Source organism: Neolamprologus multifasciatus, unplaced genomic scaffold, assembly GCF_963576455.1.
Source record: "Neolamprologus multifasciatus unplaced genomic scaffold, fNeoMul1.2 scaffold_48, whole genome shotgun sequence".
NCBI classification, from domain to species: domain Eukaryota; kingdom Metazoa; phylum Chordata; class Actinopteri; order Cichliformes; family Cichlidae; genus Neolamprologus; species Neolamprologus multifasciatus.
This window is the reverse complement of record NW_028182003.1, coordinates 14,530-41,909: the sequence shown is the minus strand read 5'-3', so window position 1 is coordinate 41,909 and position 27,380 is coordinate 14,530. Positions and strand designations below refer to the sequence as shown.

At 38.5% G+C, this 27,380-nt stretch overlaps 1 protein-coding gene and 3 pseudogenes across 3 annotated transcripts; 3 read left to right on the top strand and 1 right to left on the bottom strand.

Moving 5' to 3' along the window:
• Positions 1–127: 127 nt before the first annotated feature.
• Positions 128–5,136, bottom strand: LOC146490272 (uncharacterized; annotated as a pseudogene).
• A 347-nt stretch (positions 5,137–5,483) lies between these two features.
• Positions 5,484–11,741, top strand: LOC146490271 (uncharacterized; annotated as a pseudogene). Its single transcript, XR_014872888.1, has 9 exons — positions 5,484–5,527; positions 7,098–7,148; positions 8,912–9,030; positions 9,127–9,519; positions 9,598–9,817; positions 9,945–10,156; positions 10,269–10,414; positions 10,493–10,602; positions 10,959–11,741. The product of XR_014872888.1 is annotated as an uncharacterized LOC146490271 (transcript).
• Positions 11,742–12,256: 515 nt separating this feature from the next.
• On the top strand, positions 12,257–27,139 carry LOC146490269 (uncharacterized; annotated as a pseudogene). The gene is made up of 3 exons (XR_014872887.1): positions 12,257–12,469; positions 25,337–25,429; positions 25,698–27,139. The product of XR_014872887.1 is annotated as an uncharacterized LOC146490269 (transcript).
• On the top strand, positions 19,956–24,229 carry LOC146490270 (uncharacterized). Its single transcript, XM_085153385.1, has 4 exons — positions 19,956–20,872; positions 21,549–21,650; positions 22,261–24,048; positions 24,206–24,229. Exons 1-4 carry the CDS (start codon positions 20,543–20,545, stop codon positions 24,227–24,229), a joined length of 2,244 nt encoding a protein of 747 aa, XP_085009511.1. The 5' UTR covers positions 19,956–20,542.
• Positions 27,140–27,380: the final 241 nt, after the last annotated feature.

Below are 27,380 nucleotides of genomic sequence, written 5' to 3'. Positions count from 1 at the left end.
TCCATGTAAAATAAGCCACTTTACTCTAACAGCATGATGTATAGCATCTTCAATCCCCAAAAAATCTACAACCTTTGACTGCAAATGATCCATATTAGCAACCTCTGATACAGGACCTAGTTCTTTCTCATTTACAAATATAAAATCTCAAAATATCAACTAATTTGCTTTGTCAATTTATGCCAAAAGTCGTTTTGAGCGAGGATTTCAAAAATTCAGTAGTTGCCCTTTCTATTTCAATGCACTGCCTAATGTGTCCGTCCAATGTCCGTCTGGTGAAACTATGTTCATTGAAATTTTCTTGCATTTCATCAAAAGTACACTCACAATGACGACATTTGCTATACGCAAAACCAACTCCTTCCTTAAATCCTGCAAGCTCATGCTGGGCAAGAGTTTCTCCACACACAGCAACAACTGCTCCATTTAAATACAATTCCCCATTGACAGTGTTAATCATAACACCATCGTACAGTAACTTCAAGTCCTCATTGATTCTCCGTAGTATTATATCTACCCCACACTCATCTATGTCCCTAGACTTTGCGATTGCAAGAAGTCTGATGGAAGCCAACTTTGATCTAAACTTAGGGTCTATGTTGCCTAAGGTGTAATAAAACATTAGTAGTTATGTACACTCGCACGTGACCCTAGGGGGTTACACATTTCTATCTCATCAGAATAGAGTATCAGTTGTAAAGCAGAGTTCTTCTTTGAAAACAGTGGGTGGGTTTTGAAAATAATTCCATCATTAATGTCATACAAAAAACTGGCATTGGGGCAACTCTGAGGTCCAGCACTGAGCATGTCAAATAGTCTTGAATTAGATAATAGCTGTTTCAAACTTTCAATCAAAGGAACGTAGTAGAAAGACTTGTTTTTGATTGCAAGAACTCTCGATTCTCCCTTTTTAACTCTACAGGCATACTTGGAAATTATGATCTCCTCAGGTGTGACAGGGTTGAAATGCATCTGTGTTACACGGTCCTGTAGGTTTGAAGCTGCACATATGGGAAAGGGATCCTGAAAGTTGTCCAGTGTTGAAAGAACTTCTTGTTGTAAAGGTCCATTGCTGTCAGGTTGCCTTTCAAGGATGGTCTTTATTTTTCCCCTCAAGGACGTCAGAAGAGCTGTTTGATACTGTTGGACACCAAGGACAATGTTGTTGACACTCTGATGGGGAAAAAAAAACACATCAGAGTACGTAAACAGTAAATATATAAGAAGCAAAATGCAACTCTATTTCTTTAGCTCAAATTAATGAGCCACTGAATGTTGTAATTTACCAGTGGAGCAGTAGAAGAAGAAATCAGCCAATAATTGGCATTGTTTTGCATGACATGCCACATGCATGACTCACGAGGCACAAACACATTGCAGCGAGCAAGATGGAGGAGCATGAAATGTTACAACAGAAAAAGGGAACAAATGATTACCTCATTTATTTTCTTTTATGTAATTCTACTTCATTTGTCTTTTATGCCTAAAAGTGAACATATTTTACACTGTTAAGCCTATTTTAAACTGTTGAGTGTGCACAGTTTCATACATTGCAGTGAACTGCACAACTATTGTGCTTAACTTCTTCGTAATGTACATTTGTTCTTAATAACTTATATAGGTGAAAGTAATAGCTGAATAAAACCAGTGATAAAAAACAATCAATTAATTGCAAAGATATTGGACAGATTATGAAAAAAAATCATTAGTTGCAGCCTTACAGTGAACCAGACTTATTAACAAGTTAACAATGACACCCCCATAATATCAGATGAAGCACTACCTGTGATAGGTGGCATTGCTCCCGCACACCAATAGCAAATGCAGCTGCACATCTGGCAAGATCAACAGTTTCTCTTTTTTTTTCTTTTTTTTTTCGCCTGTCCCATTTGGTTCTTTAGCCGTCAGAATTGTTGTCTGAAGACCAACAAGGATACCCAATGGATTTCTTTTGCCAAATGGATCATCATGGCATTGCCGTATTGGTCCATTTGATCGACCTTTGTTTTTATTATTTATTTTATTTTATTTTCAGTTGTTACAGACGGGACAGACATGAGTGAGGGATAGGAAAGGGAGAAAGAAAGAGGAAGGAAAAGAAAAACAGAAGGGGAGAGGGACAGTGAGAAGGGGGGGGGGGGGGGGAATATCTCCGGGATCACCTGTTGAGAGAAAAAGAATAGAAAACAAGCAAAAAAAACAAAACAAAGCAACATACTAAACACAACACCATCGCATTAATCTAGCTAAGTGTAAACAGCAGTAAATACTAAATATTGAATGTTGTTGTGCAGCACGCAGGACAGACAGCGCACAATGTGCTTTGAAGTAGCAGCCAAGAAAGGTGTGATTTAAGTCTACGAACAGTGAACACCCGTGTGCACACCTGTGTGGATCGGCGTGCTTGTATTCAAATGGTTTCCCCATGTAATGGTCTGCAAGAGGATGTAGAGAGCCATAGCCCTGTCCCCCAGGGCATGAAGCAGGCATGGAGGAGATCCAGGCCCCAGACATCCAGAGGCCCCAGAGTGCAAGAGCCCAAGGAGGACCACCGGAGGGGCATCCGTGCCACCTTCATGGGAAGGGCTGAGGATCCCCAGACGAGGGGTCACCCAGTAGCCACCGGGCAGAAGCTAGAGGGGGCTGCACCGGCGTGCCAGAGTGAACCGAGCCGCAGGCACAGAGGCCGGAGGCCCGAGGGCCCCCCGCGCCCCGGAAGAGGCCTGACCGAGCAGCAGGCGCCAGGCCCCGCCAAGTAGCCACCGGGAGTGAGCTGGCACATACCTGAGCGCCCAGCCCCGGACACCAAGAACCAACAATGCACCGACCCCTGAGGGCATCAGTCACCGGCAGGGAGTGTGGTGAGGGGAGATAGGCCTCCACACTTGGAGGGCCTGGGAGTTCCCAGAGAGGTGGAGTCTAAGACCCGACCTGACATATAGACACAGACAAACAGGCACACACAGACACAGACATGCATTCCCACCCTCATGCACACATATACAAACACTCAGCACTCACCCAACGTAGGAATAAACGTAAATGGACATGTACACACAATCACACTCCCCAAACATACTCTATACCCCAGGTCCAGGTATCCTCGCCCCCAGAGGGGGAAACGGCACCCAGACCCAAGAGATGTTACCCTTCCCTCCGGGGTGGAGGCAAGCAGACCGCCCCAGGCTCCGCAGCAGCAGGGAGGCCAATCGGACAGCCAGCATCTCTTCCCAGCCCCCCTGCCCCGATGGCTAGGAGAGAACGGGGGTGTGTTAAGACCCCATACCTCCCTCCTCCCGCTCAAGTGTAGTGTTGCTGCGTGTTGCTCTAAAGTGTATTTAAAACAAGGGAGAGCATGGTGCTGCTGCCAGAGAGCAGCAGGTGTTAGCACGGCCCCTCCCGAGAACCCTCAATGTCTACATGGATTTGAAATTGAGAGGTGGGCACCGGCGCCAGAGGTAGGTTTGAATACACAGACCGTCTACTGGACGCCGTTAACGTGCCCACCCTCAAGGCCCTATATATATATATATATATATATATATATATATATGTGTGTGTGTTATGAGAGTGTAAGTAATGTGGATGTCTAAGTTGTGAGATAAAATTGAGGCACAGGTGGCCAGAAGAGGACAGGGGGGGGGGGAATGTCTCCCCTGCACCCTGGTGAAACACCCCAAGGCCCTATCTGTGTGGGTGGGTGTGGTGGAGCGGGAAGAGGGAGGTAGCCGGGGATGGGGAGGAAAAGAAGGGAGGGGAGGATGTCCCTCCCTAGGGCCAGCTCCCCCGCTGACCCCAGTAGGCACCCCCGTCCTCTGGTATCCACCAAGGCAAGGGAGCCCAGGCCCATCCAGACCAGGGCCTACGGCAGCAGCACCGACAAGCCCCACAGGACCCGGGGCAGCCCACCCTACCCCACCGCAGAGGAAACTGTACCCACCCCAACATTCAATCATCTCCCAGACTACACAAGACACAGACACCCAGGTTAAGTTTATTCTCCACCTCTCCTATGTCTCTCCCCACCTGCAGAGTGGACTCCTGCAAGTTTCTCTTTTACCCTACAGGACAAAAAGAAAAACAATTGTGTAAGAAAAATGACTCACTCAGAATGTGTTTCAAATTCCACCAGATGCAAAACAAAACAAAGAAATATTCCAAACGGTTGTACATTTTTGCTATTAAAAGATTCCTACTACAATAGATAGCTAATGAAGCTGCAAATGTTATGAACAATTTAAGAGTTATTTAATGAAACTTAACCAATCTTTATGGAATCTACTCTGAAGTTAACTGAAAGAAAAATTTGAAAGCTGCTTGGTTCATGGAGCATCTAACAACAACCAAGGCAGGTACACAACACTGGTAAATAATGAGTTTATTTATTATGTTGAAGTATGGTAACTAAGCCTACATTGTTGTGCAAGCCTGAATTTCAGCGGATTCATGCATTTGAAATTCAGCACTGGCCTTCATACCTATTGAAATTTTCTAATTAAGTAGTTTATCTTAGAAAACACATAACTTTAAAACTATAACCTTCACTTGAACTGAGTACATTTTCTCTAGTTAGGCTTTACTGCAGTTTTACTAAAGCTGAATTGGTGTAACTGTGCTTGGTTAAGGTTAAACAACACACATACATTTAAAAATGTGCGCGCGTATACACAGAAACACATAAAGTACCTGATTCTGACGAGGTGTTTGAAGCTCAGCTGCGTCTTGCTCCATCACGTTCTGACTTTCCTGTCGCTCCTCCTTCAACACCTCTGATGTGACTGGGGGGTCTAGTGGTGGTGGCTCTACTTCAGTGCCATTGCTAACAGTTTGTCTGGGTTTGGCAGTATAGTCGGCAAAAATGGCTGTACCAAAATCTTCGCCTCCTAATACATTTGCATCAGATGAAGCTGTCAGCCATCCTGTAGGGGGGTTCCCAGTGGCGAAGTATTGTGGATGTGTGCGTCTGAGATGGTGGTAAAACAAGTTGAAAACACGGTAATCATCGGCGCATCCATCGACTCCACAAATGACACGGAAATCTGGGCTGCGACTGTGTGCAGTATTAATGTGACTTAAGAGAGACTTCAATGTTAACGCCACAAAGACGAAGCAAATCACACACCTCCAACAGGCCATTGTATTAGACTAAAGTCAAGCAGAAAATATGTTGCAGTGTGGAGCTGTTGCCGTGCTAGTTTGGGAAATACCAAGTTTATGGGGGGGGGGGGGGGGTATTACAAACTATAGCTGTAAAAACAAAAAACCGTCACAAGTAAGGTAAAATGAAACAACACCTATAACAGTTTATTTTAAATCAATGAAGAAGAAATTTACCTATCATACTGACTGTGTTTTATGAACATACAAACCACTAAATTGTATATCGAAGCAAAAATTGAGATGTCCACCCCCTTCATGTTCCATGTTAGTTGTTACCTAACTCCGTTTGAATTTGGAGTCACAGGAATCTTCTGCACTTGAGCGTTGAAAGAAAAACTGTAAGAGAAAACTTCGTCAAGAAAGAGAGGTAAGCAATTTTAATTTTTCAAGTGTAAGTAGTGTGTAGTCTAATCACTGTTTTATAATCAAGCGGACAGAATAATAAATTTAATTTGAGCGCGGGAAGGAGTAATGTAGCATGCTAACAGATGCTAGCATTAGCTTAGCAGCCCTCGCATGTGGTTCAGAGAACATTTAGTGAAGTATCTACTGTAATGTTGCAAGAATTCCTAGCTATGCTATTTATAAGAGGCAATGTTAGCCGTTTGTATTAACTTAGTGGTAAGGTAGGCACACTGAGAATTTCTTTCAATTAGCAAGAGAGCTAATTAACCACATTCAGGGTTTTCCAATTGTCTTTGACTGATTTACTAGCTGCTTGAATTCCCTCACAAGGTGTGGGTTTAAATTAATATTTTGATATTAATTGGATTTATTAAGGTGGGCTGAAAACAGTTTTGTTCAGGAATCAGGCTGGTTGGTAAAAAAAAAAAGTAGCGCTGTGTATCGATTCAAAATTGAAACAGAAGATGGCAGCACTGCATGTACAAGGATGCCAGCTGCAGTTAAACCCCGAAGAAGAAGCTGTATCCCAGAATTCATAGCGCGGCCTAGCTCAGTTTCCAAAAATGGCGGCAGCTAGTTAGTTTTAATATTTCTTTTATTACTCTTTCTAGGTCACAAAATAAACGTTTAACACATTTTCAGGCGAGAATGTAGCCGTGTAGACTTCAAATATCTGGACAGTTTATCAAGACACCACATATTTTCAAAAGCGCTCCGACATTTTCGGAGACGTCTGTTACCCACTAGCTCGATAGCTAGCCAGGGTTTAACGCTCACTAGAGCCCGTGAGAACACCAGACTCCGGGCAAACCATTTTCAAACCCACCGCCGTCTTTCACTACTCAGCGTAAACATGATATATAAGTCACTTAAATAACTTAAAAATATTATTGGTTGTCTTTTTTCAGTATTTTATTTGTTCCTGAGTAAATCGGTTTGGCTGAGATTAAAGTTATAGTTTTTACAAAGCTGAATAAACGTCAAGCAAACAACTGATTATCAGAAGTGTGAGATGCTCGAGAATATACTCCGGTGTCCTGTTATATTTTAGATAGCAATGAGCAATCTGCAAATTTCTTTAAAATCTAATAAACTATCATCTTGTCTTTATTTTTAGTTAGCACATACCTTAAACACTTAAAGCTGTAAGCTAATGATCGTTATATAAGAGCAGATGCTGCTGGTGCAATAAGCTGTACGTTTTACGTCCAATGGATGCATGATCTGATTAGTCGACTAATCGCAAAAATAATCGTTTGTGGCAGCCCTAGTCAGCATAATCTTATTGATGAAATTCAATGACACAAATCTGGGTGAGTAAAAGTTCACCGGGCAATATTGTATAACCCTTTCAGACCTCAGCCTGGCTGTCTGGACATTTCTTTTCTGTTATAGCTTTAAAAAGGGTAAAAATGTTGAACAATCAAAACGATTCTTTGACGTGAATCAATTTGATTCTCATGGGACTCAATTAAGATTCAACTTTTCAAATTTTTTTAACATAACACTAATTGGAAACATTTTTCTTGCAGGTGACTGAGCAATGGAGAAGCTGGATGATGTAACAGTATCTGTCCTTAAAGGTTATATTTGATAATATATTTGATAATATATTTGTGTGTGTATATATATATATATATATATATATATATATATATATATATATACAGTGGGGCAAAAAAGTATTTAGTCAGCCACCGATTGTGCAAGTTCCCCCACTTAAAATGATGACAGAGGTCAGTAATTTGCACCAGAGGTACACTTCAACTGTGAGAGACAGAATGTAAAAAAAAAATCCATGAATTCACATGGTAGGATTTGTAAAGAATTTATTCGTAAATCAGGGTGGAAAATAAGTATTTGGTCACCTCAAACAAGGAAAATCCCTGGCTCTCACAGACCTGTAACGTCTTCTGTAAGAAGCTTTTCTGTCCCCCACTCGTTACCTGTATGAATGGCACCTGTTTGACCTCATCATCTGTATAAAAGACACCTGTCCACAGCCTCAACCAGTCAGACTCCAAACTCCGCCATGGCCAAGACCAAAGAGCTTTCGAAGGACACCAGGAAAAGAATTGTAGACCTGCACCAGACTGGGAAGAGTGAATCTACAATAGGCAAGCAGCTTGGTGTGAAAAAATCAACTGTGGGAGCAATCATCAGAAAATGGAAGACATACAAGACCACTGATAATCTCCCTCGATCTGGGGCTCCACGCAAGATCTCATCCCGTGGGGTCAAAATGATCATGAGAACGGTGAGCAAAGATCCCAGAACCACACGGGGGGACCTGGTGAATGACCTGCAGAGAGCTGGGACCAAAGTAACAAAGGTCACCATCAGTAACACACTACAACGGCAGGGAATCAAATCCCGCAGTGCCAGACGTGTTCCGCTGCTGAAGCCAGTGCATGTCCAGGCCCGTCTGAAGTTTGCCAGAGAGCACATGGATGATACAGCAGAGGATTGGGAGAATGTCATGTGGTCAGATGAAACCAAAGTAGAACTTTTTGGTATAAACTCAACTCGTCGTGTTTGGAGGAAGAAGAATACTGAGTTGCATCCCAAGAACACCATACCTACTGTGAAGCATGGGGGTGGAAACATCATGCTATGGGGCTGTTTTTCTGCCAAGGGGACAGGACGACTGATCCGTGTTAAGGACAGAATGAATGGGGCCAAGTATCGTGAGATTTTGAGCCAAAACCTCCTTCCATCAGTGAGAACTTTGAAGATGAAACAAGGCTGGGTCTTCCAACATGACAATGATCCAAAACACACCGCCCGGGCAACAAAGGAGTGGCTCCGTAAGAAGCATTTGAAAGTCCTGGAGTGGCCTAGCCAGTCTCCAGACCTCAACCCCATAGAAAATCTGTGGCGGGAGTTGAAAGTCCGTGTTGCTCGGCGACAGCCCCAAAACATCACTGCTCTTGAGAAGATCTGCATGGAGGAATGGGCCAAAATACCAGCTACTGTGTGTGCAAACCTGGTAAAGACCTATAGTAAACGTTTGACCTCTGTTATTGCCAACAAAGGTTATGTTACAAAGTATTGAGTTGTATTTTTGTTATTGACCAAATACTTATTTTCCACCCTGATTCACGAATAAATTCTTTACAAATCCTACCATGTGAATTCATGGATTTTTTTTTCACATTCTGTCTCTCACAGTTGAAGTGTACCTCTGGTGCAAATTACTGACCTCTGTCATCATTTTAAGTGGGGGAACTTGCACAATCGGTGGCTGACTAAATACTTTTTTGCCCCACTGTATATATATATAAAACAGTTTTGTTTGTTCAGTTATGTGCTTGCACAGTTTAACTGGTGTTTGTCTTTTTGTTAGCTGCAAGCATTGACGAGCGCATGCTTTTAACATTGACCCGTGATGATCTGAGGGACCTTTTTTCTGGGCCTGAGCACTTTCTCAGAAGAAAACATTTGTGGTCAATAATTCATGCTGAGGTATTATGTAAAAAAATATTTAGTTCAACTAATCTAAAGAAAGTATGCTTTTATTTTAGCAGTACTTGACATTTTTATTTTCTCACCCTAAACCAGGAAGACCATCCTTTACCACAGAAACCTGAAACAACTTCTTCACCCAGGGTAGTTGCAACAGGCCCTCCAACTGCTGATGCTAATGTAAGCCAGCTGAAAATCTTGCAGCTCCCCAGTCCTCCGGAATATGTTTTGTACACCGACAGTGAGTTGGAGCAATGCCGAAAGAGTTACCTGGAGTTGGCCCGCTCCGGCAGGGAACAGGAATGCGTCACGTCAAAAGAACTGAGATGCAGATTGGTGAGAAATACAATCACAAGTATGGTGTCCCTTTTGAGAGCAAGCCAAGGCCAAATGGAGCGATACCCTTCTAAGACCGAAATCACTGCAATGGCTAAAAAAGTTGTGGAATATTATCCTATGCTGCAGGATAATGATGCAAGCATAAAACACGCAAGTTCTTGTATTTGTTTCATACATAAATCATTTTGTTTTGTTCAGGGGGCATGATATATATGTATTTTTCACCAGGAGAGCATTAATGCCAAGTTACAAAAAAGGCTGCAAAATATGAAAACCCCAGTAAAAAGGCAAGGACCAACACCGGAGAGGGGACGGCTCAAGAGAAGACTCACTGACCTCTTCCCAAGGGATGAAGAAGCTGATGATGAAGATGCTGATCGCAGTTCTTCCAGTGGTGCATCTACTCTGTTATCACCTGTCAGAAATTCTGACGATGCCCCCACTTCATGTGAGTACATACATGTAATTTTGTAAAATGGTTATCAACACACAGCCAGTAGTAGCTAATGTTTTGTGGAAGTCTACTTCAGTAACAATGAAAAACCAAAATGCTCTTGTACTTGTCTCCATCTTAGCTGACAAGGATAGTCGGCAAATACAAGCAAGACATTACAAAACATTACAAGAAATGTGCAAGAAGGCAAAACCAAACCAAGAAGATGTGTCCCAGCTATTAGACCATAAGTTTGAAGCCAGAAGATCCTTCATTGACTCAGACACCATGAAAGAGGAGAACAGAGCTCACCTCATCTTGGATGCATATCCATGCTTTAAAGAATTGCATCATGTAAGTTTTTGGAAGAGTTAATCAATAATCACTTTAATTTCATATATATTTGGTGTGGTAGTAAAGTTATTTTGATTTTATTTGTTTACTTATTTTTTTAAACCCATTGTAGGCGTTGGGTGAGCTTCGCAGAATTTTGGATCCCCACAACAACAAGTTCATCAGTCAAATAAAACTGAGATGGGAAGAATTCTGCTCCAGGGTAGTTCTACAGTGTGTCAAAGAAGGCAATGAATCCACCAATGACCATGGACAAAAGTAAGTTTTACAATTTGAATACAAAGTTCTCATCCTTTAAAATGTATGTTTATGAAGGTTTGTTTTTGCTTTGTCCAGCTGAAGCCCACCTTGCACTGATGAAGGCTCTTCCAACGCTCTTTCCCACACCTGCCCATCCACCAAAAAAGATGGGGAATGCTTCTGAAGCATTTCTACATGTCCTGAAGGTAAGTTTTGTAAAATTTGCTTATAAAGATCTACAGAAAATTTGGCAAACGAAATATTTCGGTCAAACATGACTCAAATTCTTTTTCGGTTTCCGCTGAAAGACTTAAATCTATAATTTATTTTTTTCATTAATTTATAACGTATTTAATGTACACGAGTGTGGTCACATAAGGAGTCGCTTGACACTGATAAACCATAAGTCAAAACTACTATAAAATGTGTGTAACCAACAAAGAACAAGATAATGACGCCTCCGACGTTATGACCAAATCCCAGCAAAATCATACAATTAACATAAGATGTTAATTGTCAATTAACATAAGATGTTAATTGTCATGTCTTTTGTGTCTTGCAGCCTACAGAAGATCCAGATGCTGTCCTCCAGAAACTAAGCTTGTCATGTCCAGTAGTGATGTTCGATGGCTGCAAATGTGTCATTGCTGTTGGTAATTTACCAGTTACAACATTTGACAAAGAAAAACTTGGTGAGGCTATGATATATGTGATGGCATACTTTTATGCACTCCATCTGACTTACCCCAAATGCGTGGCAACCCTGCTGTCTGTCATTCAGACAGAAGTTCCCCAGGATGCCATTCATGAGCGTGACACTACATCATCTTACAGAAAAGCCCTGGCAGAATGGCATGCATTTATTGGAAAGTAGTGTGTAAATTTCAGATAAGATTATGAGAGGGCACTGAAAGGAAAACGTCTGTTTTGTTTTTTGTTTTTTCAATCTGGGTTTTATTTCTAAAATGGAAAATGTTCATTTACTCACCCAGACAAGTTTTGTGGTATTTGGTGTCATTTGGAAGAAATTTGAATCTTTGTGGTCTTCCTATGTCACTCGTCAATTTTAATGGCAATGGCGAAACCTCTAAGGCTGTTGAAATGTTTAACCACTTAAACAAACTCATAATGTTGGACCTGTACTGTTCAATTGTATCTTTATTATCTGCAAGTTATTGTTAAAGTGGACAAATAAAGATGGACACTTTTGCTCTGTTTCAGTTTTGTTTTGTCCTTAATCAGCAATATAATCTTAAAGTAGTGTTTAGCTAAATTTAAAAAGAAGAAATATCTTTAAAATGATTTAATGTACTAGTTTTTAGATTATTTGCCTTGATTTGTTTGTTAGAATAAGTGTTTTATGCCTATTTTCAGATTTAATTTCTTCAACATTTTACTTAGAACAAGCGGTTAAAGCTTATTTTAGGTTACAGGCCATGATTGGTTGCCTGGAATAAGTGTAAAAGACTTATTTTTAGCTTTATTATCTTTATTTGTGACCTAGAATAAGTGGTTAAAGCTTATTTTAAGTTTCAATGTTTTGATTTGTTGCCTGGAATAAGTGTAAAAGACTTATTTTTAGCTTTATTTAAATCTAGATATTGTTCTTATTTCAAGAAATCTTATTAAGAAAAAAACACTTACCCCACTGGCAGATAATTTCACTTGTTTTAAGCAAATCTTCACCAAAAATAAGTGTATTTTTCTAGTATTAAGGAGGTGGGTTTTTGCAGTGTGGCCAGCTCTGTTCACCGAGAAAGAGGTGCATGTCCTATATGTATAGCTTTATGTCGCAAGAGTGTGTTTATGGTTGACCAGTTATTTCTTTCTTCATTAATATTGTGATAAAACAGCTAATAATTCCTGGTATGTCCTTCCTCTGGTGCATATTGTAAGTGCATTGTTCATGTTTTTCAGATTGACAAGGAATTCCTGCGCATATCGACAGTACCGCTGCTATCTAGATTCTTTTATGAGCTAGACTTGTACACTCCACGCATGATGGAGCTCTTTCAAGGCAAAGGTAGAGTGGCTGGCAGAAAAATCAGACACATCATGGTGGCCATCTCCAAGGTGGGTTAGATCTGTGCTTAAGAACTTTTTATGCCCATAACCTGGCAATTTTATGAGCGAAGATATCTATACATATGGTAGGCAAAAGTCCTAAGAGGTTTTCATATTGTTATATAAATTATATAAGCATCAGTCTTATATTAATAAGTAATTAATAAAATCGTATGGTTAATTTTGATCAAAATGAAAAAAAAAAAAAACAGTGTTTAGTTGCCTCATTTTGTGTCTGATTTGGTTTAGACAGATGTTTTGAGGTGGTTGTAGCTCAGCACTGGAAAAAATGGCCCTCCAAAAACAAGAAAAAAAAACTTAATACAAGATACTTTTTGCTTGAAATAAGTGAAAAAATCTGCCAATGGAACAAGTGAAAATCCTCTTGACAAGATTTCTTGAAATAAGACAGTGAATCAAGCCTTACGAGATCTTGAAATTAGCTGGAAAAACTCATTCTTAGCTATATTTTACTAGTGTTGTGAAGTTTTTGTGTCTCATAATAAGTTTGTGGTGCTCAAAAGTAGTATTTTCCCCTCAAAAATAGCATTTTTTCTTTAAACCTCCGAACATCATCCTCATTGTTTTCAGTGTATATAACTTATTTTCAGTTCTAAAAATGTGACACCAATCTAGATTTAAGTCCAACACCTTACTTGAAATAAGATTAGAAATTGGCATTTCGAGACAAAATGTATTAAAGTTAGCATTCTTTTACTAGTATTAGGCAATCTTTTTGTAATAATTCTCTATTTCTAGTGCATTTACCCCATATTCAAGACTTTTACCTACTGCTTATAAGACAAAAAAAAAAAGAGAACTATAGACTTCAAAAGCAACAACTTTATTGATAAAACCCCATAAACAGAGGGGACTACATAAAAGAAAGCCATTTTGCAGTGACTTTTTCCCCTGCCCGATCTAACACTAAACACACCTGTAACATATGTGCATTGCACAGGCAAAGTACAGACAAACACTGCTAGGCTAAAACTCCTCAACCTGTAACATTTATTATTACAAAATGCTTTTAACATGAACATTTCACCACATTCTTCAAACAATACCATAACATTATCATTAAGGATGCACAGTATTTGATTTTTCAGCTATATCTAATATTTTACAGTTGTACTAGCCAATACCCAATAAAGCAATTCTTACTTTTATACCAAACTAGTCAGTCTCAGCTTAGTCAATTTACTCTTTCACAGTAGAGCCTATTTTCTGAATAGTCTTCTGTCTAAACTCAACATTAAAAAAAAAAAAAATCTTAAAATTAACTAAAAGCGAGGCTGTCTCTGCACTGCACAAACCAAACACTAAATGTCGGCATGTTAGCCAATATTATCGTGCACCCTTAATTATAACACTGGGCTAACCTGGCCAAATTACAAACAAAAATCAATCGCAACCAACATGGACTGTAGTAGCCGTGGAAGGAGAGAGGAAGTGCTTTCCTATAGTCCATCTGACCATATTGGCTTTACTGGCCAATAAAAGCAGTCCACTCAGCCATGCTCTTCTTGTAAGATGATGTGAGATCTCTCTCATGGATTTTGTCCAAGAGAACCTCCGTCTGTATGACGGAAAGCAGAGTGGCTACACACTTTGGGTATGTAAGGTGAAGGGTGTAATAGTAGGCCATAAGGTATAAAGCACCCTCGGTAACCAAGTCTTTTGGAAACGTGGTTATTGGCACATCTCCTACCGCTAGGATGCAGTTGGATGGACTCACAATCAGGACTGGGCAGGAGAGAGGACGTTTCATCAGATAGGTATTAGGGTCTTCTTGGTCCTTTAACACATAACACAGACATACTTTTGTAAGGATGATGCACTTTTGTTTCAAACACATAACTAAAGCTAAATTACAACAAAAGTTGAGGTTCTGAGAAAACACATCTGAAATTGCTACTTTTAATTATTCTCAATGGAATTACTGTTCACATCTGTCTAGCCTTCCTGAAAAACAGAAAACCAAGGCTACATTTAATTAGGTATCATTGAGGTGATAAAAATGTGCTACCACGTAATGCATCCATGTTTGTATTTACTGGTCACAGAGATCTAACCTGTGAGAACCCTCATTCCAAAAATGTGTTTTAGGTGCCTTTTGAAGGCTTAGAACATATAATATGTGAATATAAAATACTTTGGCATTCATCAGAAGAAGCATTTTTTTTAATACTGTTGTCCCAAAAAGAACAAAAACAAAAAACAACTGCTACATTTTACACAACTCACCTCAAGGACATGCACCAGAGCCTCACTCGCATCCCGTGCCCTCTTTGGAGGAGCAGAGGTGGATGGGAACAGTGATGGCAGCACATGTAGGATCTCAAGAGCCTGTTCAGCTATACAGAAAAAAGAATCATCATCTCATTACCACACTTAAACAAATTCCTCAAGATCAAAAAACACAAAACAACAACAACAACAAATATTTGGCCAGTGATAACCATCGTGGATTGAAAAGGTGAACAACAAGACACTAGCACATGAAAGTTAAAGCTGTAATCCATAGTTTAAGCTTGTCACAGTAACCTAAAAAAATGCTAAATGGTGTAGATAATTGTTGTATACTGTGTTTACAGTAGGCTAATATGACTTATGCTTGAATGCTAACTACACCTACATTGACCTACATTGCATTAATGTCAGTCTGTAAAACTTAATGCTGAGGAGGGGAGGGAGGGGGAACAAAAAGGGATTTATCTTACATTGTATGTTGTGCAGTGAGCCTACACAACAACCTTTTCCTAAACTGGCCTGCTGGTTTGTATTTTTAGCCTTTTGTAGCGTTGAGTCTGTTTTCCCTGCGCATAACTAGTAAAGGTGCGGCTTTCAGCTCCTTCAAGAGGGAGAGGGGGAGTGGGGGATTAGGCCTTTAAAATTTCAAATTCTCCTCCTCCTGTCCTCAGTGACATTACTTTACGGACTACTGCTTTAACATGCTTAAAGATCCAAACTATACTCTGATGACCAATGACACCAAAACATCATTGTTTACCTTTGTCCATTCCCATTGGGGGCTTCAGCGTCTTTTTCCATACACCAAAAAACTGCACCTTCTGGCAGAAATCTTGCCATCTTCCCTTCAGTTCATTGATGAAGTTGGCATTTTCTTTATCCAAAATGCGATGAAGCTCCTCCATCACCAATAAAATATTCAGCATACCAATACAAACATGTCAATGCATCACTGAGGAGCAAGAAGTTGGTATGATAAACATTGTTTGGCTTGAATCACGTGGATTCAACAATGACTTACATGTCCAATGTCCTTGAAGCAAGGATATGCTTCTAGAACCTTTTTGTGTCTGTCCTCCTCGCGAATAGTATTTGAATCAATGAATGCTCTTCTGGCTGAAAATTCCAAATCCAGGAGCTGAGAGACATCCTGGTGGTTTGGGTTTTTTCTTTTAAAGTTTGTAGGGTCTTGTAGTGTTTGGCCAAGGTTGCTGGACAGTGGGTGTCTGGACTGTTGATATCTGCAGGCTTGTTTGCTGCAAGACACAAAATTACATAAATAATGTCTCTCACTTTAAAAAAAAAAATCGTATGTCATTAAAATGACAAATGTCAGAAATCTGCCATAAAAAAATATAGACTATACTTTAATGGAGTTAAATCTTTAAAAAGAAAAAAAAAACTATAGCTCTGAACTTAACTATTAAATACTTATTCATTTTTCAAAATATTTACCATGTAAATGCTAATTTACATATGGTCATACAATCATATACAATTATATGTAGGCACACAAGTGCACCCCTACAAAGATGTGCCGACACACACACACACACACACACACACACACACACACACACACACACACAGCCATGAGGCAGGTGGATGGACTCACTATTAGGACTTGGCAGGGTAGAGGGTTCTTCTTCAAGTAGGTTTTGTGCTTTCCTTTTTCCTTAAAGACATAGCAAAGAGATATTTTGTGTCAGGGTAATACATTTTAAAAATTAGTTTGGAACCTAAATTAAAAAACAGTTAAAAAGAGAAAAAAAAGCCTCTAGTGAGGCACATTGTTTTTTAAAAACATTACATGATATACTGAGTGGTTATAGACAGTGATGTTGCACAGACTTATACTATAAACACACCACAGTACCCAGCTCTTTAAATTTATAATATACTGGCTTTTATTAATACCAATACTTTATTAACATTAATTTCCACAGAAATGTTAACAAACTGATGATAAAACAGGAAAAATGTGATGTAGTTATCATTTTCTGATGCCCATTTTAAAGCCTTTTACTTCTGTCATGTCAGGACTGCCATCTTGACTCAACATGCAGGTATATTTGTTTTATTTTTTATGATGACCACACAGTGACCAGTTTGTAAATGAAAAGTTGAAACTCACCTTCTAACTCACTTGTTTTACTGGCCGACTCTGGGCTGCTCCTCCCTTCTGTGGACAGATTCAGAATGATTGTTGAGTCACTTGAATCCATTTCTTCTACGTCACGTGGCTGATCAAGACGTCGCCTCTTGGCAGAGCTGCAGAGATTAGTCAGTTAATCAATTAGTTATCAACTATAAATTCAATCAATTCATATCTTTATTGTATAGCCATTTTCATATATACAAAGTGTAACGCAAAGTGCTTCTTCCTTTCATGCTAAAACAGGTGAGGAAACTAAAGGCAGGTCACCAAATACTTGATTGATCATTTTGGATCACTTCTTTCTTTCTTTCTTTCTTTCCTTAATAAAATGCCCAAACATGATTTTAGCTTTTTTGTTTGTCCTCTATCGTTGAAATTAAAATTGTCAGGTTGTGGACAAAAGAAGACTTTTAAGGAAAAACTTTCACAACTTTCAGACATCGTACTGACTAAACAACTTATGAATTAATGAGGAAAATGAATAACAGAATTATCATTGCTAAAATTAAAATTAATTAGTTGCAGCCTTACCTCTTTGAATGTCTCCTATCTGGAGTGGCTTTTTGGGGGGATCTCACATTTTGCAGTCTTTTGTTTAGCTTGTAACGTGCGGTGGAGATGAAGCCAGCCGCGGAGGTGTGCAGGTGGATAGCGAATGAGCAACAGCTTCTGACTTTCCAAAAAGTACTCATTTATTTACAATATCAAAAATGAAAGTGCTACCTCTACCACACATTACTAAAGAGCACACTAGTCCGCGTACACACGGGAGCATCCATTACAGGAGGAGTGCGAAGAAGAACAAAAAAGGGGGTGACACACCAGTCATGAGACAGGAGGTGCCACCATGTGGTGATACACTGCATTACAATAGCAACTGTTACAAGCTGTGTGTACACAGTAACCTGTATAGGACATTTAATACATTTTTCCAACCACTACTAAAATGTCCAACATGAAACACTTTGGTATTGATGTGGATGCATTTCACTTACCCATGTATTCTTGATGCCTTGGTCCTGTAGCATAGGGTAGTACTGCACTATTCTCTTTGCCATTGCTGTAATTTCTGGTTTTGATGGGTATCTATGCGATTCTCCATCCCCTTTTGCCCTCAGGATTGCAATCATACTAGTCATGGTGTTTCGGATGAGCCGACATCTGAGCTCCTTTGACATTTTGCAGCTGCGCTCTTCACCTTTCTTTGACAACTCAAAGTATTGTTGGCGGACTTGCTCAAGCTCAGTGTCAGTGTGCAATACATATTCTGGATAGAATAACTTCACAACCTCTTCAGGGCTTGTGCATTTTGCAGGAGTTGCATTTACAGTAGTGGATGTCTGTTGCTTGGGTGACTCATTAATGGAGGAGCTGCTTGAAGATTTTGAGTCATCTTGGCCAGATTCCTGTAAAATAAATAATAATGAATAAAAGCAAAATGCAATTTTTGTGTGTGTGTGTGTGTGTGTGTGTGTGTGTGGAGGGGGGGGGGGGAGGAATAGTGAAGAGCCATTCAACTCTGCCCACGGTTAAACTAGTTGTAATCGGTGGTTTGATCACATTCCAGAGTTGAGAAACCTGGTAAACTGATTTGACAATCAGACTGGTTGTTACTCTGCAAGTGTTTTCTATGATGGACGGTGGTTCCTACAATGTAAGGCAGCTTCAGGGAGAGAATATTTTCTATTCACAACTAAATGACCATAGACTGACCATGATGTGACTTATTTATCAAAGTTGAGGTTTGCAGATTGATTCATTCAATACCGTAATTTTGATGTAAAAAAAAAAAAGAAAAGAAAAAAAGTATTATTCTTCACAAGTCTATAAAATTGCCTCCTTAAATTGTAATGATTACCTATATTGCACCCTTGAATTCTATATAAGAACATACAAAAGAAAATTCAGGTAACAGTAGTATATGTGGTTTGTAGTATTTTAGTTGTGATTAATCACAGAGTTGTATTGTGATTAACTGAGTGCATTTTGTTAATCAATTGACAGCCCTCATTAATAGCAGGTTGATAGCAGGTTCATTCCATTATTCCCTTAAAATAAAATAGGTATATTTGGTGACTGGTGTTAAAACAAAAAAATAATTACAAAAGGAACAAAAACACGACGATGCCAATTTTAAGAGGTGGTGAGTGACTGAGAAACTGACCTCAAGTACATCCTGACAGGCACGCCAGACAGCTTTTCTCCGTAAAAAGTTCTCTGGGCCTGGGAAAAGATTCTGCAAGTCTTCACGAGACAGGGTGCCCATCATTCCCTCGCTGATGTTTGCAGCTATGAACACATTGGAAGAAAAACATAGCAAGATGAAATTATGCCCTACAAAGGAAACTGCATGAGAGACGAGACTATGAAAGTTGACACTTCATTAAAATTTTGTTGCTATTGCTAACTAGTTTAGTATAGAAATGTGGATACCTCATTGTCTGCTACTGTTTTTTGTATAGAGCTAATGATCAACATGCTAAAAAGACTGTACTTAAGTAAAAGTAGTGTTACTTCAAAATAAAATGAATTAGAAGAAAAAAGTATTCTCCTCAAAAAAATTACTTAATTAAATTTAAAAAAATATATCTGCTGGGCTAACTGCTGTGGAAAAATTCTGTTTACAGACAAACAAATCATCACACTACTTTAGTAGCATTGTTGACCTCATTTTTTATATATTGGACACTGAATTTTTATCCAGCTTTAGGTATTATTAAAGGAACTGAGCTTTTTGGAATGTAGTGGAGTACAGTTACTTCTTTACAAATCTACTCAAGTAAAAGTGTAAAATATAGTGCAGTAAAACTACTCTTTTAAGTACTTTTCCCCCCAAAAGTTAATCAATTAAATGTAAATTGGTAAATGTTACTGAGAACTATCCACCTCTAAGGATGAATAAATACACTTGCATAAGTAAAACAAATAACTACAAATGTTCCTAAAATGAGGAAATGATCACATGAAATGGAAGGTAAAAAAATTACTTAAACATCATCAACGACATTATTTATAAAATAATGTAATTTACACACTTCCGTGTTCATACACCTATGTAAAACATAAGTCCATTTAATGTTTAAAAATAAAATTTGCATACATTACCCTTTAAAACCGACACTGTGACCTCATCCAGTCCTTCCATGCTGTTAGCCTACTTAGCACACTAGTTAGCTTTTTTGGCGTTAGCTTGCCTCGTCCAGTCAGTGTTCGGCTGCAATGTTACACAATATAAACACACCAAAACATTTAAAACTTTCGAAAGGAGAGTAATATGTACAAAAAAAATGAGCACTGTATAATACATTTTAACTTACTTCCAATGAAACACGAATGCAAAGAACTCTTGGACAGTAGTGGCAGGCACGTGCCTACATGAACTTAAGATGTCCACCAGATCATTCATGACAGCCAGAAACGAAGTTCGTCTTCAATTTGCCTGACATTTCTTTGGCCCAAAAATCCTAAAAGGATGATTGATTGGTTTTTAAACCAAACAACTGTCTCTGTGCATTGCAAAATAATGTTAATTATTATAGGTTAATAAAAAAATAATTTCGTTTATCCCCCACATTTACGACAATTTAGCAGGCGCGTTTAACCATGGTAACGAGTTATTTTACGGCACAACTGCAGCCCGCGCTACCGAATGAAACATACTAGCTTCCAACATGATTTGGCGTTGCATTATATGCTACTTGTTTGTAGCATTGAGTCTGAGACAACTTTTGAGTCACATTAATACCATGCAAAGCCGCAGCCCTGACTTTCGCGTGGTGTGTGGAATTGATGGCTGTCCGAGTGAGTACAGAGTGTATAACTCCTTCTACTATCACGTAAAGCGGACACACGCGCGTCACCTTCTCAGAGTGGAAGCGGATGAGGAGGATGGATCAACCCGCCACGGTTTACCTGGAGCAGGTGAAAGGACGGCCCCAATCAACCAAACTAACGCCAGTTCTTCAGTAACTGACGAGGGCTCAAGCATCCCCGCACTAACGGTAAGTTATTTTAACAAAAGCCAGAGAAACGAGCTGCAGAAGCTGTAACATAATGTTAGCATTTACTTTGGCTGATCCAAGTACGTCCATTAAATGTGTTGTTTTTGACAGACTCATGTTGTACTTTTATTTTAACAGTGATGAGTGTTGAACTAGTTGCTTCGCCAAATTAAGTAACTCACCTGAAACGTAAATGAGAGCTGTGGCAGAAACGCAAAGCTGCAGTCTTGTCTTGTTTTTCTTTTCTTTACCTTTTTTTCTTAGTAACTCCGGAGGTTATGTTTTTGGTGGCATTTGTCTGACTGTCAGCAAAATAACTCAAAGTTATGGACAGATTTTAAATTTTCAGGAAATGTCATAAATGGGCCAATAAACAAGTAATTCAATTTTGGGCGTGATCAGGCATGATCAAGGAATTTAAACTATACTGTACTGTACTCTCCATGTGCTTTGCTAGTCTTATTAATCTATTATCAAGTACTGCTTTGTTTGTCATTTTAGTTGTCATTTTAAAAGCTCAAATTAAAGACATCAGTCAGTAAAAATACATCTACCTTGTACCTTATGGGCATGAATCTAGCTAACTAATGAATGCAATATTGTTTGGTGATTGCTAACTATCAATGCAATTATTTATTTCTGTTTTAATAGATATGTTTTTGTTATTCTGTTTCAGAGTGGATTTCAAGAAGATGGAGAGGGTCACCTGAATCTTGACATTTATAAACATGCAACTGCATTTCTTCTTCAAGCCAAGGAAACCCATCGACTGACACAGGTAATTTATGCCATTAATTTTCCATTGAATTGCATTTCATTGTTAGAGAACCTAAAAGCAATATGCTTAACTTATGCTTAACAGTGCTCAAGCTATAACTTGGGCACTGTTCAGACCTGGCATCCTGAATGATCTGATCATAAATGGACAGCTTTAGGTATGTGAGTGAAACACCTGACATTAGAATGTGTCTCCATGTACTTCATGGGTGACCACTCAGATCTCACTCCCCCACTATATATGGAAATAGACATGTATGTTGTATCCAAAATCTGCCTATCACTATATTTCCTTACCATGAGCTAAGAATAGAGACAACATAATACTAACAACACAAATTTTCAATTTGCATTTCCACCTATGATCCAATTCCTCAAAATGCATTATAATTAAGTGAAAACAAGGTTTTAACGTTGCATAAGGCAATATTATTCTTTACAAAAAAAATTGGGTGGTGGGGGTAACTTATGTTGCTCATTGCATCTCACTAACTTTATGTAACTTAAGGGTTCCATTTTCTAAAATTGTGTCTCTGTGAGTTTGCATGTTGACTGTGTTTTCATATGAATTTTGTAATAAGGATTTTCCTTTGTTTTTTCCTCTTCCACAGAGAGCTGTTAACCACATTGTGAGTGGAATCCAGCAATATCAGGCCATATTATTGGAGCACCTAAAACAACAAATGAGTGACATGATTGAGAGACATTCTGGGGACCTGGATCAACTAAAGAGTGATGCAGTGGGGGTATTTGACCAGTTTGTTGACCCTTTCACTCAAATTGCTTCCACCCATTTGCAGGACAAGACCATCAAAGAACTGTTAAAACCAGTTGAACCAGAGATTATTGTTACAAAACAATCAGTCTGTTATTCGAAGCGTGGAGACTCCAGAGTTCTTGCCATTAAGGACCATTGTTTTCATTACATACCGTTGGTGAAAAGTTTGGAGCAGCTGCTATCACATCCAAGAATGCTTGAAATGATTGATGAGAGGCCAAAGCCATGCAAGGATGGCTTTCTTCATGATTTCATTGATGGAGACATTTTTAAGTGGCACCCACTGTTTATTAAAGTCCCAACAGCATTACAGTTGATTTTATATACAGATGAAATTGAACTATGCAATCCTCTTGGATCTCGGGCAAACAAGAACAAGCTGTTATTGATTTATTACACCTTAGGTAACATCAGCCCTAAGTACAGATCAAGACTTCCTGCTATTCGTCTGCTTGCCATGGTAAAATCAAAAGATCTTTCCCGTTGTGGTATAGATGAGATATTTGAGAGGATTAACCGTGACTTAATTGAGCTGTGTGATGGTGTCCAAGTTGTCACTGCAAGTGGTGAGAGGACAATTCATGGGGCACTCATATCTGTGTGTGGAGACACTCTAGCTCAGCATGAAGTGGCTGGATTTAAGGAAGGAGTGGGTTTTGCCTACAGTAAATGCAGGCACTGCGAATGCCACTTTGAAGACATGCAGGAAAAATTTAATGAAGATTTGTTTGTCAAAAGGACCATGGCCAGTCATAACAGGCAATGTAATGACATTGAGAAGGCAAGTACTGACTTTCTGAAAGACAAACTAAAAATAACGTATGGTATAAACAGGAGAAGCAAGTTAACAGAATCTCCTCACGTTGATATAATCAATCAAACCCCACAAGACATCATGCATGTTATTCTTGAAGGCGTTGCCCCATATGAAATCAAATGTGTTTTAAAGAATCTTGTGCTTTCAGGGCAAATGAACTTAGATTCATTCAATAGTGCAATTCTGTGTTTCCCTTATTCTCCTGTTGATGTGAGGGATAAGCCTTGCCCCATATCTGTCAGTACGCTGTCATCAAATGACAATAAATTGAAACAGTCAGCTGGGCAGATGCTGGTTTTGTTGAAGATCCTTCCATTTCTTATGGACAAAATTGGAGAAAATCATTACACACAAATGCTACGTAACATGTTAGAGATCATAAAAATTCTGTTTTCACCTATTATTGCTGTCTCAACTCTCTCCAGACTGAAGCTTTTAATAGAGCAGCATTTAAAACATTTCAAACAACTGTTTCCAGATGAAAATATTATACCTAAACAGCATTATTTACTGCATCTTCCTTCTCAGATTAAGGCTCTTGGTCCTACAGTGAGGCATATGTGTATGCGTTTTGAGTCAAAACATTGTTTCTTCAAGCAGTGGGCTCTGAAAAGTAGTTTTAAGAATATTTGTAAATCTGTTGTGAAGCACAACCAACTTTATGAATGTAGTCAGAACGTGCATGAGAAACATCCCATTTTTTCAAGTGAAGTCGACATGGGTCCAGCCAAAGAGGTGAAAAATGTTCATTATGTAGAAGGCAAGATTAAAGACTTCATTGAGCAAGTTGAACATGTAGTTTCTGTACAGTGGATTATGCTACATGAAAATATACATTCATGTGAAAAATCTCTGGTTATTTCTGATGTCATAAATGATGCTCCAGAGTTTGCACTTGTTAAAAACATCTATATTGTAAATGCATCTGTATATTGTTTTGAATGCCAGCCTCTCTCTACAGTTGGGTGGAATGATCAATATTTAGCTTATGAGGTAGAAGTTCCCTGTCTAGCTCAGGCAAATATTTTTGTGGATGCTGGAAATCTTGTTGATTATACAGCATACCACTATGTAAATTTTAATAACAGCAAGTACATTCCAGTGAAGTATGATCTAACTGACATCATCAAACATTATTCTTGAGTCTTTTGTGAATATGTGGGCTGAAATAATGTTTTTAAAGACTGGCAAAAAAATTGTTCTATTTACTTTTTATTTTACTTTTGGCACAATCTGTTCAGTGCAACACAACTGAGAGGGAAACTATTTCAGTGTTTTGCCTCTTTTTCAATGTCACATTAATATGGTTTGACTGGTATGTAAGAAAAATAAATACACTGTGCTTAAGATACTAAGACTCATAATAATGCAATGTTGGGCATGATATTAACCTGCAGTTCTCAATAAAGTAGATTTGATGCCCTGATGCAAGTTAGGTCTATTTCTTGAAACAATATGATACATCTTTTACAAATAACACAGCAGCTTAAAACGTTTATGAAATGCCAAAAAAGCTTGTTTCGTGTGAGATATGACTCAAAACAATATGTTTTCAAGAGTTTTTCACTTAACAAGATATCCAAGATGCACTGTCTAAAAACAAGTTCCTATATCTCACTGAAACGTTACTCTTTAGCTGATTATGGCTTATTTTAAGTGTGATTAGATATTTTGACTTGAAATAAGACAAATATACTTGGTAAGATTTTGAGTTTTTGCAGTGAGGTGGTAGAGCAGGTCAGCTACTAACCAGAAGGTTGGCGGTTTGGTCCCAAGCTCCTCCAGTCTGCATGCCAAAAATCCTCGGGCAAGATACTAACCCCATATTGCTCCCCGATGCATCCATCGGAGTGTGAATGTGTATGAATGTTAGACAGTAAGCACTAAACAGTTTAGAAAAAATGCTTGTGTGAATGGGTGAAGGAATTGTTGTATAAAGCGCTTTGAGTGCTCCGAGTAGAAAAAAGCTATATAACAACCAGTCAATTTACCATATGTACTTGCCTTTTGGACTCTTCCAAACTAAGTATTCCTTTTTCAAACTGCTGCCTAAAAGCTAAATATTGTCATTATGGATTCCCTTTTTTCTTAGGATGACACAATACATACAAGATGAGCATGCATCCTTAAGTCCTTGTGTGTCTACCTGAACGAAGACCGTGAGAAACTTGTGAAGGAATATACGGTCAGTTACATTCACAACATGTTCTGTGTTATGTAATTTGCTGCAGGAGTTATGGGTAATTTCGATATATGAAATGGTAAAATGTGACACCCCGTGTGAATAACAGATATTGCAATTGGTCCTTGTTTTGTTTCATGTCAAATTTCTGAGGTGTGAAACCAGAGACATAGAATTTAGTAAATATATCAGCATATTCCCGCTGATTGCTGAATTCCTTTTTTTTCATATCTAGACTCAAACAAATGTATTATTATATTTTACGTCACAGCACACTGAGGCCAACACTGAAGCCATGGAACAAACTGTGATGGGAGTGTATGTCATACAGGAGGAGGGTGCGGAGCCTGGAGATAACCCAGAGAACATCGGTGTCCTGATTGAAGGCGTGGAGGTTCTCACTGGTTTGAGGAGCATTGCAATTGCTTGTGCTCTGTTATTTGGACTGATATACTGTCTGAACCTAAGCTACCCACCGGAGCTCAAATGCACTTTTGAAGTCTTGCAAAAGATTATCATGAAGCTAGATGGGCAGAGGTTGTCATCCAAGGCACAGTTCCTAAAAAACAAGCTAATGGGGTGAATGAGCTTGAAACAGACTCAGGCAAGGCAGATATTTTTTTCAAGATTTCTCCAATGCAAATATGTGTTTACCTTTTTAAAGTTTAAAATTGTAAGTTATAAAATGTTCATATAAACTATGTGGTTTGCTCAGTGGCTATTAGACAAAGATTGTTGGTTCATAACTTAAAGTCTTATACACTTGAAGTGTAAACACTGATTTTTGCCAGATGGGCAATTGTTACAAAGGCAAATGCACACTGGTTTTCACAAATTGTTTGAGTGGAGCAGGTATACTCAAAATTGAATGTTTTCTCCACACGTTAAATAGCATAAAGTCACTATTAATGGATACAGTCTGATTAAATGGAGGACTAATGTATGCAAGCAACATAGTAATGTTGTAATGTTATAGTAATGTTGAATGTTATGTCTGAGCTTTAAATTGTGTTAAAATTCATATTGTTGTTTGCAATGCATATTTTACTACATTTTACGAAATTTGCTTTGGGGATAATATTTTTTGTCTGCAAACTATTCAGCAGACTTTTATTTCATTTTTATTTTATTTTATTGTATTTTTCTTTCAGTCAGCATGTCTTGATCTGGAAGTTCTGTGGTCTTAGTATGAGATGGTTGAAGGGGAGAAAGCTAGGCTGAACTGGGATCCTGCCAACTGTTTTAAGAATGTTCAAGCAAAATAAAAGAGATGGTTTTGCAAGTTATCATTTATGTATGTTTCATTAATTTAATTAAAAGTAATGTTTACATTAAGCAATACAAAAACTAACTGAAACATGATTGGTGTAAGTACTACAGACATAAATTACATTTGTTCATTCAACAAGATTAACATTGGTGTAATAAACAAATATTTTACTAGTTCATGTAACAAGACTGACTTTTGATGTGCCAAAGTGTTTGAACAATGTAACATGAATTTAAATTAATTTAATTAGACTAACTTGGTACAAACATGTTAACTGAATAAAAATCAAATTAACTGAATGTTAATGTTTAAATTATGTTACACTTACAAACATATCTCGTCTTGAAACAACACAATCAAGATGGATTAATATAACATGATTTGTTTAGATGGAATATAAGTGGCAAGATAAAATTAAGTTCATCCAATGAATTATTTTTTTGAGTGTGTTAATCTTCCTCTCTAACTACATTTTGCACTTTCCTTTTAACCATTCTGTCAAACCTTTCATCTTCAAAACCATGTAAATAGGGTTTTGTAACACTTGGAATACACTTTAAAATATATATATAAGCTCTACTTTAACACTCGGAGATAAAAGTGCTTTAGTACATTATACTGTAGCAGCAAATCATGGCCTCATCAGGTACCTCAATTCTTACTCTTGTTCATATTATGCCTATA

Excerpts from the sequence above, each read along its gene's own strand:
- LOC146490270 (XM_085153385.1), top strand. The coding sequence starts at position 20,543 with ATGATTTGGCGTTGCATTATATGCTACTTGTTTGTAGCATTGAGTCTG. Across the intron at positions 20,873-21,548 it reads CAAGCATCCCCGCACTAACG|AGTGGATTTCAAGAAGATGG; the intron begins GTAAGTTATTTT and ends ATTCTGTTTCAG. Across the intron at positions 24,049-24,205 it reads AAGTTGAACATGTAGTTTCT|TTGGGTGGAATGATCAATAT; the intron begins GTACAGTGGATT and ends CTCTCTCTACAG.